This window comes from Lithobates pipiens, unplaced genomic scaffold, assembly GCF_037356315.1.
Source record: "Lithobates pipiens isolate NorthernLeopardFrog02 unplaced genomic scaffold, aLitPip1_a1.2 Scaffold_28, whole genome shotgun sequence".
In the NCBI taxonomy this organism is placed as follows: domain Eukaryota; kingdom Metazoa; phylum Chordata; class Amphibia; order Anura; family Ranidae; genus Lithobates; species Lithobates pipiens.
In genome coordinates, this window is record NW_027507789.1 from 218,639,297 (window position 1) to 218,654,820 (window position 15,524).

At 45.8% G+C, this 15,524-nt stretch overlaps 1 protein-coding gene across 1 annotated transcript in view; it reads left to right on the forward strand.

The window, feature by feature from the left end:
• The first annotated feature begins 878 nt into the window (after window positions 1–878).
• The window catches only part of CBLN4 (cerebellin 4 precursor), a 92,786-nt gene continuing 78,140 nt past the window's right edge, over window positions 879–15,524 (forward strand). Inside the window, exon 1 of the mRNA XM_077460545.1 lies at window positions 879–1,666. Coding sequence (XP_077316671.1) covers window positions 1,358–1,666 — 309 coding nt within the window. The 5' untranslated portion in view covers window positions 879–1,357. The remainder of the gene's footprint in view (window positions 1,667–15,524) is intronic.

Below are 15,524 nucleotides of genomic sequence, written 5' to 3' on the forward strand. Positions count from 1 at the left end.
ACATGTACAGTGAAGAGAGTGCACACAGCTCAGACATGTACAGTGAAGAGAGTGCACACAGCTCAGACATGTAAAATGAAGAGAGTGCACACAGCTCAGACATGTAAAATGAAGAGAGTGCACACAGCTCAGACATGTACAGTGACGAGAGTGCACACAGCTCAGACATGTAAAATTAAGAGAGTGCACACAGCTCAGACATGTACAGTGAAGAGAGTGCACACAGCTCAGACATGTAAAATGAAGAGAGTGCACACAGCTCAGACATGTACAGTGACGAGAGTGCACACAGCTCAGACATGTAAAATGAAGAGAGTGCACACAGCTCAGACATGTACAGTGACGAGAGTGCACACAGCTCAGACATGTACAGTGACGAGAGTGCACACAGCTCAGACATGTACAGTGAAGAGAGTGCACACAGCTCAGACATGTACAGTGACGAGAGTGCACACAGCTCAGACATGTAAAATGAAGAGAGTGCACACAGCTCAGACATGTAAAATGAAGAGAGTGCACACAGCTCAGACATGTACAGTGAAGAGAGTGCACACAGCTCAGACATGTAAAATGAAGAGAGTGCACACAGCTCAGACATGTACAGTGAAGAGAGTGCACACAGCTCAGACATGTACAGTGCAGTCACCTGCAGCAGCCTCTAATGCTTCATTGCTCTGGCTGCAGTACATTACAGTACATTGAGATCTGATTGTTTGTACTCCCTGCACTTTGCCCCTCATTATTGCCCACCTGAGCTGATTTTGTCATATCCCCCCCCCCCTACGAGTGTAACAATCTCCCATGCTCCAAGTCCAGAGCTGGTCCTAATGACTAGATAAGAGAGTGATATATGCCCCCCCCTCCTCCTCTTGCTGTATGGAGCCTGTAGGAGCTTTGCAGGGTGAGGGCTGTGCTAAGTCTATTATGACATAAGGCTTTGGGGAATTGGAGCTTGGAGCAGGCATTGCCATGAAGGCAGAGGCAGGATGTGAGCTCCTGGCAGCACAAAGACGAGGCTACCTCTGGAATCAATAGACAGCTCAGGATGATGTGGTAGAGGAGAGGGGGGCACACAACAACCATGGCATCGCCTAGCATTGAGCTGCTGCTGCTGCTGCCTGAGCCTTCCCATCAATAATTCACTTTTTTTGGTGCTTTTTTTCCCTTTGGATGCAGAGTTTGGGGATCCAGGATTAAGGAGACTTTTTTTTGGAAGAGGACGGGACAGAATAAAGCCAGGAAGACTTTTTTGGGGGGGTTTTGGAGGCAGGGGTTAATTATTATTATTTTTTTTTTTGGAAAGTGATTTTTTTATTTTTTTTGCTGACAGAGGTTGAGAGGAGACAGAGCCGACACCATGGTGGTGCTGAAAGCAGTGCGCGCCTATGCGGAGCTCTCCAAGGTGCTGATCCCACTCTGCTGGGCTCTGCTCATCGGCTCCTCGCCTTGCCTAGCCCAGAACGACACCGAGCCCATCGTCCTGGAGGGCAAATGCCTGGTGGTGTGCGATTCAAACCCGGCCACTGACTCCAAGGGATCTTCCTCTTCCCCTCTTGGGATATCTGTCAGGGCAGCCAACTCCAAGGTTGCCTTCTCAGCTGTGAGGAGTACCAACCATGAGCCATCTGAGATGAGCAACAAGACTAGGATAATCTATTTTGACCAGGTATGTGTGCCTCCTATTCCTAATAGCTCAATTGATGTTCACTTATCTCATAAAGATGATTTTTTTTTTTGGGGGGGGGGGGGGGGGTGACCAAGGAGATTTTGTTCCAAGTGTAGGACAGTGACCAGATCTGGAGCATTTCCTCCAGAAGTGTCAGCTTTCCCAATAGGTCCACTAAAGTAGCCAGCTACATGTAAGTCTAGGACCTTTTGCTGGTTGGTCAGAGATAGATCACTTTGACGCAGTTGTCCAGCTTGGACATCTATATATACAATGGGTTTACACCCTACTGGCACTATATGACCACTAAGGTGTCCTAGGTGCTCACAGGTATTTTTTATGTTGGTGATTCGGTATGCAAGGACCATAGATAGATCAAGCTTGGACATCTCTTCAATATAGTTTAGCCCATATAGGTGCAGATTTCTTAGAGGCAGTTGCCCAGCTTGGACATCTATATATATAATGGGTTTACACCCTACTGGCACTATATGACCACTAAGGCGTCCTAGGTGCTCATAAGTATTTTTTATGTTGGTGATTCGGTATGCAAGGACCATAGATAGATCAAGCTTGGACATCTCTTCAATATAGTTTAGCCCATATAGGTGCAGATCTCTTAGAGGCAGTTGCCCAGCTTGGACATCTATATATATAATGGGTTTACACCCTACTGGCACTATATGACCACTAAGGTGTCCTAGGTGCTCATAAGTATTTTTTATTTTGGTGACCATAGATAGATCAAGCTTGGACATCTCATCTCTAAAATATAGTTTCAGATCTCTTAGAGGCAGTTGTCCAGCTTAGACATCTATTACAATATATGCAATGGGTTTAGTTAATATTGGTGCCATACAAGCACTAAGGTATGCCAGGTGCATGTAAGTAGTTCTATTTTGTTGATCTGGTATACAAAGACCACTAAAGTAGCCAGCTAGATGTAAGTCTAGGACCTTTTGCTGGTTGGTCAGAGATAGATCACTTTGACGCAGTTGTCCAGCTCGGACATCTATATATATATATATATATATATATATATAATAGCTTTACACCCTACTGGCATTATATGACCACTAAGGTGTCCTAGGTGCTCACAAGTATGTTTTTTTTTTTGTTGGTGATTCGGTATGCAAGGACCGTAGATAGATCAAGCTTGGTCATCTCTGCAATATAGTTTAGCCCATGTAGGTGCAGATCTCTTAGAGGCAGTTGCCCAGCTTGGACATCTATATATACAATGGGTTTACACCCTACTGGCACTATATGACCACTAAGGCGTCCTAGGTGCTCACAAGTATTTTTTATTTTGGTGATTCGGTATGCAAGGACCATAGATAGATCAAGCTTGGAAATCTCTTCAATATAGTTTAGCCCATGTAGGTACAGATCTCTTAGAGGCAGTTGCCCAGCTTGGACATCTTAATATATATAATGGGTTTACACCCTACTGGCACTATATGACCACTAAGGCGTCCTAGGTGCTCACAAGTATTTTTTATTTTGGTGATTCGGTATGAAAGGACCATAGATAGATCAAGCTTGGACATCTCTTCTCTACAATATAGTTTCAGATCTCTTAGAGGCAGTTGTCCAGCTTAGACATATATTACAATATATGCAATGGGTTTAGTTAATATTGGTGCCATACAAGCACTTAAGGTATGCCAGGTGCATGTAAGTAGTTCTATTTTGTTGATTTGGTATACAAAGACCACTAAAGTAGCCAGCTACATGTAAGTCTAGGACCTTTTGCTGGTTGGTCAGAGATAGATCACTTTGACGCAGTTGTCCAGCTTGGACATCTATAATGGGTTTACACCCTACTGGCACTATATGACCACTAAGGTGTCCTAGGTGCTCACAAGTATTTTTTTTTTTTTTTTTTTGCGTGATTTGGTATGCAAGTACTATAGATAGATCAAGCTTGGACATCTCTACAATATAGTTTAGCCCATGTAGGGGCAGATCTCTTAGAGGCAGTTGTCCAGCTTAGACATCGATTACAAGATATGCAATGGGTTCAGTTCATATTGGTGCCATACAAGCACTAAGGTATGCTAGGTGCATGTAAGTAGTTCTATTTTGTTGATTGGGTATACAAAAAACACTAAAGTAGCCAGCTACATGTAAGTCTAGGACCTTTTGCTGGTTGGTCAGAGATAGATCACTTTGACACAGTTGTCCAGCTTGGACATCTATAATGGGTTTACACCCTACTGGCACTATATGACCACTAAGGTGTCCTAGGTGCTCACAAGTATTTTTTATTTATTTTTGGGTGATTTGGTATGCAAGTACTATAGATAGATCAAGCTTGGACATCTCTACAATATAGTTTAGCCCATGTAGGTGCAGATCTCTTAGAGGCAGTTGTCCAGCTTAGACATCGATTACAAGATATGCAATGGGTTCAGTTCATATTGGTGCCATACAAGCACTAAGGTATGCTAGGTGCATGTAAGTAGTTCTATTTTGTTGATTGGGTATACAAAAACCACTAAAGTAGCTAGCTACATGTAAGTCTAGGACCTTTTGCTGGATGAATAGAGACTAGTCAGAGAGATAGATCACTTTGACGCAGTTGGCAAGCTCGAACATCTATTACAATATATGTGATGGGTTTAGCCCATGTAAGTATAGATCACTTTTTTGGGGGGGGGGGGGCTGGTCAGCTTGAACATCTATTGCAATATATATATATATATATATATATATATATATATATATATATATATATATATATATATATATATATATATATAAAATGGGTTTACACCCTACTGGCACTATTTGGCCACTAAGGTGTTCCTCATAAGTATTTTTTATTTTGGTGATTCGGTATGCAAGGACCATAGCTGGATGAAACTTGGATATCTCTACAATATAGTTTAGCCCATGTAGGTGCAGATCCCTTAGAGGCAATTGGCTAGCTTGAATACAATATATGCAATGAGTCTAGTCCATATTGGTACCATGCAACCACTAAGGTATGCTAGTTGCTGGTGGTTGGTCAGAGATAGATCACTTTGACGCAGTTGGCTAGCTTGGACATTTATTACAATATATGCAATGGGTTTAGTCCATATTGGTACCATACAAGCACTAGGTATGCTAGGTACATGTAAGTAGTTCTATTTTGTTAATTTGGTATACAAAAAACACTAAAGTAGCCAGCTAAGTGTAAGCCTAGGACCTTTTGCTGGATGGATAGAGACTAGTCAGAGACAGATCACTTTGATGCAGTTGGCAAGCTCGAACATCTCTACAATATATACAGTGGGTTTAGCCCATGTAAATAGATCACTTTTGGGGCGAGTTGAACAGCTTGAACATCTATTGCAATATATACAATGGGTTTACACCCTATCGCCACTAAGGTGTCCTAGGTGCTCATAAATATTTTTTATTTTGGTGATTTGGTATGCAAGGACCATAGATAGATCAAACTCGGACATCTCTACAACATAGTTTAGCCCATGTAGGTGTATATCACTTAGAGGCAGTTGGCTAGCTTGAATACAATATATGCAATGAGTCTAGTCCTTATTGGTACCATGCAACCACTAAGGTATGCTAGGTGCATGTAAGTATTTTTCTATTTTGTTGATTTGGTATACAACAGTGCTCCACAAACTGTGGCCCGGGGGCCAGATGCAACCCTTTTCTTGCTTTTATCTGGCCCTTGGGGCACTATTTTTATCCACTTATACCATCAATGGGACATCATTTAAGGGGTACCAATGAAGGGGCAGAATTCCTACCAGTAGCACCACAACGGGGCACAATCCTCCCACTGACACCAACGATTGGGCACTTTTAATTCCACTGATACCAATGATGGGGCACAATTCCCCCCACTGACACCAAAGATGGGGCACTACTCATGCCACTGACATCAAACATGGGGCACTATTCATTCCACTGATACCAAAGATGGGGCACAATTCCTCCCACTGACACCAAAGATGGGGCACTATTAATTCCACTGATACCAAAGATGGGGCACTATTCATTCCACTGATATCAAAGATGGGGCACTATTCATTCCACTGATAGCAAAGATGGGGCACTAATTTTATCCACTGATACCATCAACGGGACATAATTGAAGGGGTACAAATGAAGGGGCAGAATTCATACCAGTAGCACCAACAATGGGGCACAATTCTTTCCACTGACACCAAGGATGGGGCACTATTCATTCCACTGATACCAAGGATGGGGCACAATTCCTCCCACTGACACCAAAGATGGGGCACTACCCATTCCACTGATATCAAAGATGGGGCACTATTCATTCCACTGATATCAAGTACGGAGCACAATTCCTTCTGCTGACATCGAAGATGGGGGACTGTTCATTCCACTGACACCAAATATTGGGCATTGTTTATTCCCACTGATGTCAGGACCTTATCTACTCCCAATGGCCACATATTAACCCCCCCCCCCCCCCAAGTCTGAAGGACAGTAAGCTGCCCCTTTGGTTAGAAAGTTTGGAGACTCCTGCTATACAAGAACTAGAGATAGATCACTTTGATGCAGTTGACAAACTTGAGCATCTCTACAATACATGCAATGGCTTTAACCCCCTGCAAGTATAGATCACTTGGGGGGGGGGGGGGGGGGGGGGGTTGCTCAGCTTAAGCATCTCTACAATATATGCAATGAGTTTAACCCATGCAAGTATAGATCACTTTGGGGGGGAGTTGGTCAGCTTGAACCTATATTACAATATATGCAATGAGTTTACACCCTATTGGCACTATATGATCACTAAGGTATGCTCGGAGCTCATAGTATTTTTTTTCTATTCTGGTGATACAATCTGTAAGGGCCATAGACAGGTCACTTTTATGCAGCTGGCAAGCTTGGACATCTCTACAATATAGTTTAGCCCATGTAGGTGTAGATCACTTGGAGGCAGTTGGCTAGCTTGAACACCCATTACAATGCATGCAATGAGTTTAGTCCACATTGGTACTATACAACCACTAAGGTACGCTAGGTGCATCTCGGTATTTTCTATTCTTAGCTGATTTGGTATACAGGAACCAGTGATAAATCACTTTGATGCAGTTGACCTGTGCTGAGCCCATACTGGTACTATACGACCACTCGGGTATGCAAGCTGCAGGTACGTATGCAAGACACAGATCATACTGATTCACTTAGCCACCTTAAACCTCTATTAAACATCTACTGTCCCCCCTCTACATTGTAAACTGCTGGCGCTATAAATTGTGAATATAAAAATGCAATGAGTTTAGTACATATTGGTAGTATATGACCACTCAGGTATGCTAGGTACATGTAAGTGCTTTCTATATTGTTTATTCGACATAAAATGACCAGAAATAGATCACTATGAGGCAGCTTGAACACCTATTACAATACATGGAATGAGTTTAGTCCATATTGGCACTATACGACCCTTCAGGTATGCTGCACCTAAGTATTTTCTATTTTGTTAGTTGAGTATGGAATGACCAGAGATAGAACACCTTGAGGCAGTTGGTCAGCTTGACCACTTATTACAATATGTGTGCAATGCGTTTCGCCCATATTGGCTACTATATGGCCACTCGGGTATGCTGTCTGCATGTAGGTATTTTCCAATTTGCTGATATGGGATGGCCAGAGATAGAAGCAATTAGCCAGGGAGAACGTGTATTGCAAGATATGTAATGAGTTTACACGCTATAGTAGACTAGGTGTAAGTATATATATTTTTTTACATTTTGACACGGCTTGAAGGTATGCAACCATAATAACTCACATTGAAACTATAGTACCACTGAGGTATGCTAGATGTAATGTAAGTATTTTCCATTTTGCTGGTTGAGTATGGAAGGAGCAGAGATGATGAATCACTTTAACACAGTTGGCCAGGTTAAGCCTTTGCTACAATCTTTGCAATTCATTAGGCACTATAGGAGTACATTACGTTCATGCAAGTATTTTCCATTTGGCTGACTCAGTGTGGAAGGACCGGAGATAAATCACTTTTTAAAAGGCAGTTGGCCGGGTTGATCCTGTATATGTAATTTGCTTACACCATACTGCCACAATATGACTACAGAAGTACACTAGGTGCATGGGAGTACTTTCTGTTTTTCCGTCTGAGTATGGAAGGATCGGAGATAAGTCACTTTGATGCACCTGTTTTTTTAAATTTATTTTTCTATTATAGACCGTTGCACATGCAACTTCTCCTGATGAGGGGGAATTCACCCACGAAACGCGTAGAGCCCTAGCCTTCTGCTACACTCATTAATCACGTGATCTTGAGATTCCGCAACAAGTGATATTAATTTTGTTTGTCAATGTTTATTCATTTATTATCATTGCCATGTTTGTTGTTTATGAATTAGCATAATCGCACTACCACCCTGTAGCAATGTTTCTATTACCTATAGACTTGGTTTTGAATTATGTTAGCAACCCAATCATGTTGCTTATGAACTAGCATAATTGTATTATCGTGTACCGATATTTCTTTTACCTATAGATTGGTTATCAGTTATGTCACTATCACGTCTAATAAATGATCAATCTTATCAATCTTATTATGTTATTCCTTTGATTCAATGTATATGCTTTTGAAACCCATGATCATGTGGTTTTTATATTTTTACGCTCTTAGCTGTGCTTCATTTAAAGTCCCAACTTTTCTTTTTGAAATTTCTGTATACATTAGGGATGGAGGCAGATGAACCTATCCATTCATTGCTTCATATAACGTCCCAAACTCCTTTCCCCCTTTTTTGCTTTGATGCAAATACATATAGGTATTTTTTTTCCACCATGTTGGTACTAGATGATTACTAAAGTACACCAGATGCATGAAAGTATTTCCCATTCTGCTGGTTGATTAGGGACTGGTCAGAGAAGTACCATATTGGCACCATATGATTACTAAAGCAGACTATGTACATGCAAGCGTTTTCCATTTTTCTGTCCGAGTATGGAAGGATCGGAGATAAGTCACTTTGATGCACCTGTATTACAATATAGGTACTTTGTTTTCACCATCTTGGCACCAAATGACCACTAAAGTACACTATGTACAGGCAAGTATCTTACATTTTGTATAGAAGGGCCGGAGATATTGCACCAGTACAGTAAAGCCTTGGTTTTAGAGTAACTTGGTTTGAGAGCATTTTGCAAGACAAGCTACATTTTTTAATACATTTTGACTTGATATACAAGAGATGTCTTGATATACAAGTAGCGTTGTGTCACAACTGGGTATAAAAGAGAAGAGAAGCTTCTCTAAGTGTAGCAATATGGTTACATTTAATGAAGGTACAACATTTAGCAACATATCGCTACACTTAGAGGCTCCTCTCTTCTCTTTTATACTCTGGAGCTCCTGCTGGATTTTGCTTCTAATCCCCTTGTGGAGGCTTCCATTTGTGGATGGATATTTTATGGTTACACAACCAAATCACATTGCTATAATCTTTTTATATGGGCTATAAACTGAAGGACCTATGAATAAATGGTTGTGGAACAAATCATCTGAGTTTACATTATTTCTTATGGGGAAATTTGCTTTGATATACAAGTGCTTTGGATTACAGGCATGTTTCCCGGAACGAATTATGCTCACAATCCAAGGTTTCACTGTATTACAATATAGGTAATTTGTTTACATTTTTGTATTATATGATCACTAAGACCCCTTTTACACTGGGGACGCAGCCACGTTAGCACTAAACCCCCGCTCGTTTTAGCACTGTACAAGCGGCGCTTTCCGGCCGTTAGCGGGGGCTGCGGCCACGTTAGTGTTAAAGCCCCGCTTGTTTTAGCGCTGTCCAAGCGGTGCTTTCTGCCGATAGCGGGGGCTGCAGCCACATTAGCACTAAAGCGCCGCTCGTTTTAGCGGTGTTCAAGCGGTGCTTTCCACCCAATAGCGGGGGCTGCAGCCACATTAACGCTAAAGCGCCGCTAATTTTAGCGCTGTCCAAGCGGGGGTTTCTGCCCGATAGCGGGGGCTGCAGCCACGTTAGCACTAAAGCCCCGCTCGTTTTAGCGCTGTTCAAGCGGTGCTTTCCACCCAATAGCAGGGGCTGCAGCCACATTAGCGCTAAAGTGCCGCTCGTTTTAGCGCTGTTCAAGCGGTGCTTTTCGGCCGATAGCGGGGGCTGCAGCCACGTTAGCACTAAAGCCCAGCTTGTTTTAGCACTGTTCAAGTGGTGCTTTCCACCCGAAAGCGGGGGCTGCAGCCACGTTAGCACTAAAGCCCCGCTCGTTTTAGCGCTGTTTAAGCGGTGTTTACATTTTGGTATTATATGATCATTAAGACCCCTTTTACACTGGGGACGCAGCCACATTAGCGCTAAAGCGCCGCTTGTTTTAGCGCTGTTCAAGCGGTGCTTTTCCACCGATAACGGGGGCTGCAGCCACATCAGTGCTAAAGCGCCGCTCGTTTAAGCTGTGCTTTAGAGCTGTTCAGGGGTTTAAAGCGCCCGTGTTGTGACGCTCCCGAAGCGCCTTTTCAGTGCTAAGGCAACGGGCTGGGGTGTTTTGGGAACGCTAAATACCACGCTCTCAAACCGCCCCCCCCCCCCCCCCCAAAGATGCTGCTTGCAGGATTTTTCCTAATGTCCCGCAAAGCGCTCCGCCCCGCCCCCCCCCCCCCCCCCCCAGTGTGAAAAGTCTCACTGCAATGAATGGGAGGCGGTTTTCAGACGCTATTTGGAGGCTTTTCTTAGCGCTAAAACGCCTGAAAACCGCCTCAGTGTGAAAGGAGTCTAGAAGTATTATACTGGCACTATAAAAATACTAAAGTACAATATCCACATGTAAGTATTTCCCATTCTTCTGGTTGATTAGGGACTGGTCAGAGACGGACCGTGTTGTCGTGTGTGGGCTCCATCGGACTTTTTCCGTCTAAATGTCTGACCAACAAAGTTTGAGAGCTGGATATAAAATTTTCCGACAACATGATCCGAACGGAGTTTGTCCGATCGTTTGTAGAGAATTTCCGATCGGACAAAGTGCCACACATGCTCAGATCAAATTACGAGACCAAAGCTATTGGCTACTAGCCTGAACGTAGTCCCCATCGTAACGAACCAACGTCATCACGTTCCAAATGATCGGATTTTCCGACAACTTTGTCCGACCGTGTGTATGCAACACCAGTTTCGGACAAAATCCGTCAGAAAAAATCCAACGGATTTTGTGGTCGGAATGTCCGACCGTGTGTACAAGGGCTTAGAATACACTAGGTGCATGGAAGTATTTTCCATTTTGCTGGCGGAGTATGGAAGGACTGGAGATATTGCACCTGTATTACAATATCGGTAGCTTGTTTACATCATATCGGTACTATATGACCACTAAAGTACACCAGCTGCATGTATTTCCCATTCTGTTGGTTGATTAGGGACTGGTCAGAGAAGTACCATATTGGCACCATCGGTCAGAGAAGAATCACTTAGACACAGCTTGGTCATATATTGCAACAAATTCAGCCCTTTTAACCCATATTGGGGCTTTAGGTATGCCAGATGTATGTATTTTCTTTTATTGCTGGTTGAATACAGAATGACCGGAGAAGGATCATTTTGGATACAGCTGAACAGCTTGAACAGTAGTGATGGACGAACTTCCGACGGGACGTTTCGCGAACGCGAAACGCGAACGGACACAAACGTTCGCGAAAACGACCGTTCGCCGCGGGCTCCATTGACTTCAATGGGAGGCGAATTTCGCAAACCTTTAGGTCGAATTTGCGGCCACGGGGTAATTATTAGGGGGTAGCACGTAGTCCCACCACCTGGACAATAGCATAATACATGTATGAGGTGAATTTGGGATCGATAACTACAAGCATTTTTTTTTTATTTGGGAAATTGTTCTGACAATTCAGGACTATGGAGCTAATGAAGGCAATGGAGGAGAGGGAAGGTCAGGGACCAGGGTAGGCAAACAAGAGGGTGCAGGAGATACAGAGCACTGACAGCAGCACCGTAATACAGAGCACTGACATCAGCACCGTGACATACAGCGCTGACAGCAGCTCCGTGACATACAGCGCTGACAGCAGCTCCGTGACATACAGCGCTGACAGCAGCTCCGTGACATACAGCGCTGACAGCAGCTCCGTGACATACAGCGCTGACAGCAGCTCCGTGACATACAGCGCTGACAGCAGCACCGTGACATACAGCGCTGACAGCAGCTCCGTGACATACAGCGCTGACAGCAGCTCCGTGACATACAGCGCTGACAGCAGCTCCGTGACATACAGCACTGACAGCAGCTCCGTGACATACAGCGCTGACAGCAGCTCCGTGACATACAGCGCTGACAGCAGCACCGTGACATACAGCGCTGACAGCAGCTCCGTGACATACAGCGCTGACAGCAGCTCCGTGACATACAGCGCTGACAGCAGCTCCGTGACATACAGCGCTGACAGCAGCTCCGTGACATACAGCGCTGACAGCAGCTCCGTGACATACAGCGCTGACAGCAGCTCCGTGACATACAGCGCTGACAGCAGCTCCGTGACATACAGCGCTGACAGCAGCTCCGTGACATACAGCGCTGACAGCAGCTCCGTGACATACAGCGCTGACAGCAGCACCGTAAGCAGCCCCAGGAGGAAGTCAGCACAGCACAGGGATGGTGTGATCCCCTCATAATAAGAACCCCCAGGAGGAAGTCAGCACAGCACAGGGATGGTGGGAGCCCCTCATAATAAGAACACCCAGGAGGAAGTCAGCACAGCACAGGGATGGTGGGAACCCCTCATAATAAGCAGCCCCAGTAGAAATATGACACCGCTCAACCTCTTCAAAGAGGAGGGTAGGGGCATATAGTACGGTGTGCTTTTTTGGGTCAGGGAAGTGAGCCAAATGAATTAAGAAGGTCTGTGTGCTTGATTCCAAAAATTGTTTATAGACATATACATGGTCTACTGATCACATGTGTTGAATTCCTCCGAGATCCATGCCTCATTCATTTTTAGAAATGTGAGGTAGTTAACACTGTGGTGAGCTAGGCGAGTACGCTTATCGGTCACAATCCCCCCTGCTGCGCTGAACGTCCTTTCGGACAGGACACTGGATGAGGGGCAAGCCAACAGTTCGATTGCAAATTGGGCAAGCTCTGGCCAGAGGTCAAGCCTGCCCACCCAGTAGTCTAGGGGTTCATCACTCCTCAGAGCGTCCACATCGGCCGTTAACCCAATGTAGTCGGACACCTGACGGTCTAGGCGTTCCCTGATGCTGGATCCGGATGACACCTGTCGATGGGTCGGCTGAAAGAATGACCTCATATCCGAAGTCACCAACACATCTTCAAACCGGCCTCTTCTTGCAGGCGCTGTTGGATTGGTACCCGCAAATCCTTCTCTGGGAGTGGGAATTGCTCCTCTGCCAGCGCACGCAAAAGCAGAATGCAGCATTTCTCGAAGCAAGGCCTGGAAGTGCTGCATTCTGACAGCCCTCTGCGACGGCGGTAACATTTCCGCCATTTTGTGTTTGTACCGGGGGTCTAAGTACGTTGCCACCCAGTACTGGTCCTTGACCCTCATGCTTTTTATACGGGGGTCCCTATTAAAACACTGGAGCATGAAGGCCCCCATTTGCACTAAAGTGGAAGCGGTGTGGTGGCCTGGCTCCTGCTCATCATCCAGGATAATGTCGTCCTCTTCATTCTCCTCTCCCCATCCTCGCACAACAGGGATCCCAGAAAGGTTTAAAGCATGCTCTTCTTGCTCCTGCTCATCCGCCCCGGCACCATCCTCCTCTGACTCCTCATCAGACTCCTGTTGTTGACTTGTCTCAGATAGAGTAGCCCCCCCTGGGAATTCATCCAGCATTGCGACTTCCTCATCTTCCCGCTCCTGCTCCTCCACAGCCTGATCAATGACACGACGCAATGCACGCTCCAGAAAGAAGGCATAAGGTACCATGTCACTGATGGCGCCATGGCTGCGACTGACCAGTTTGGTGATCTCCTCAAATGGCCGCAGAAGTCTGCATGTGTCGCGCATGAGCAGCCACTGGCGCGGTGAAAAAAAACCCAGCTCCCCAGAACCGTTTCTTTCGCAGAGTTCATACAGGTAGACGTTAACTGCACGTTTCTGCTGGAGCAGCCTATCAAGCATATAGAAGGTTGAGTTCCATCGCGTCGGGCAATCGCAAATAAGACGTCTGACCGGCAGATGGTGTCGCCGCTGAATGTCAGCAAGGCGAGCCATGGCCGTGTAAGATCTTCTGAAATGGGCCGAGATTTTCCTTGCCTGCCGCAAGATGTCCTGGACCCCAGGGTATTTGACAAGGAATCGCTGCACGACCAAGTTTAAGACGTGTGCCATGCACGGCACGTGCGTGATTTTGCCCTGTTTCAATGCGCTAAGCAGATTGGCACCGTTGTCACACACCACTTTACCAACTGTCAAATTGAGCGGTGTTAGCCACTCATCTGCCTGTGAACGCAAAGCTGAAAGGAGTGCCGGGCCAGTGTGGCTCTTTGCTTCCAGGCACAACAGACGCAGCACGGCATGGCAACGTCTCACCTGGCATGTGGAATAGGTTCTGGGGAGCTTGGGCGGTGCAGTGGAAGAGACGCTAGCAGCGGAAAAGGAGGAGGCAGCTGAGGAGGAGAGGGAGGAGGATGGAGTAGGAGGAGGAGAAGAAGAGTCAGGCCTGCATGCAATCCGTGGCGGTAAAACCAAATCTACACGGGTGCCACGGGTTACATGCTTGACGGCCGTCAGAAGGTTCACCCAGTGGGCAGTAAAACTGATATACCTTCCCTGCCCGTGTTTGCTAGACCACGTGTCTGTGGTCAGATGTATCTTGGCACCGACACTGTGTGCCAGAGATACATTCACTTGCCGCTGAACATGGCCATATAGCTCTGGGATGCCCTTCTCTGAGAAATACTTCCTTCCTGGGACCTTCCATTGTGGTGTTCCAATGGCCACAAATTTGCGAAAGGCCTCCGAGTCCACCAGTTTATATGGCAGTAGTTGGCGGGCTATGAGTTCTGACAAGCCAGCCGCCAACCGTTGGGCAAGAGGGTTATCCGGCGTCATCATTTTTTTACGCTCAAACATTAGGCCCACGGAAGCCTGCCTTTTTGCAGAAAAATGTGAGCTTGGCGTGATGGAAGGTGGAGTGGAGGACAATTGTGAGGAGAGAGGAGAAGGAGAAGTAGAAGACGAGGCTGGACGGTGAGAGCCTGCAGTGTGGCTTTGTGTGTTCCGTTGCTCCCACTGGGCTCGGTGATGGCTGCTCATGTGCCTTCTTAAGGCGGTCGTCCCTAGGTGAGTATTGGGCTTACCGCGACTAACGCGTTGACTGCAAAGATTGCAGATGGCAACGCTATTGTCAGCAGCGGACACGTTAAAAAAAGCCCACACTGCGGAGCCATGTGCCGGTGTCCTGGGAGCGCCAGATGTGACCGTACATGGTCGATGACTCGCTCCTGATACATTTGCAGTCTGCTTTGTCCCTGCTGTGCAATGTAAGTCATTGCTGCTTCTCCTCCCTATCTGCTGGTCCATATCTCCCTCTGAACTCCCCTCCTCTTCCTCTCTTGTGGGCACCCACGTGACATCACTAGACACGTCATCATCAACGTCACCTTCCCCACCGCTATAAGTAGAGATCTCGGAGTAGGCAGCAACACCGGGGACCAACCTCCTCCTTGGGCTGATCTGGGTACTGGCGTCAGACTGCTGAGTAGCGCTTGTTGCTACCTCCTCTTCCTGATCCAATACCAAGAGTGGCTGCGCATCAGAAATGTCCTCTTGATATGGATCGGAAAATAATTCCAGTGACTCAAGCGGAAGGTATGTGGTGGTGGTGGTGGTGGTCGTGTTGTT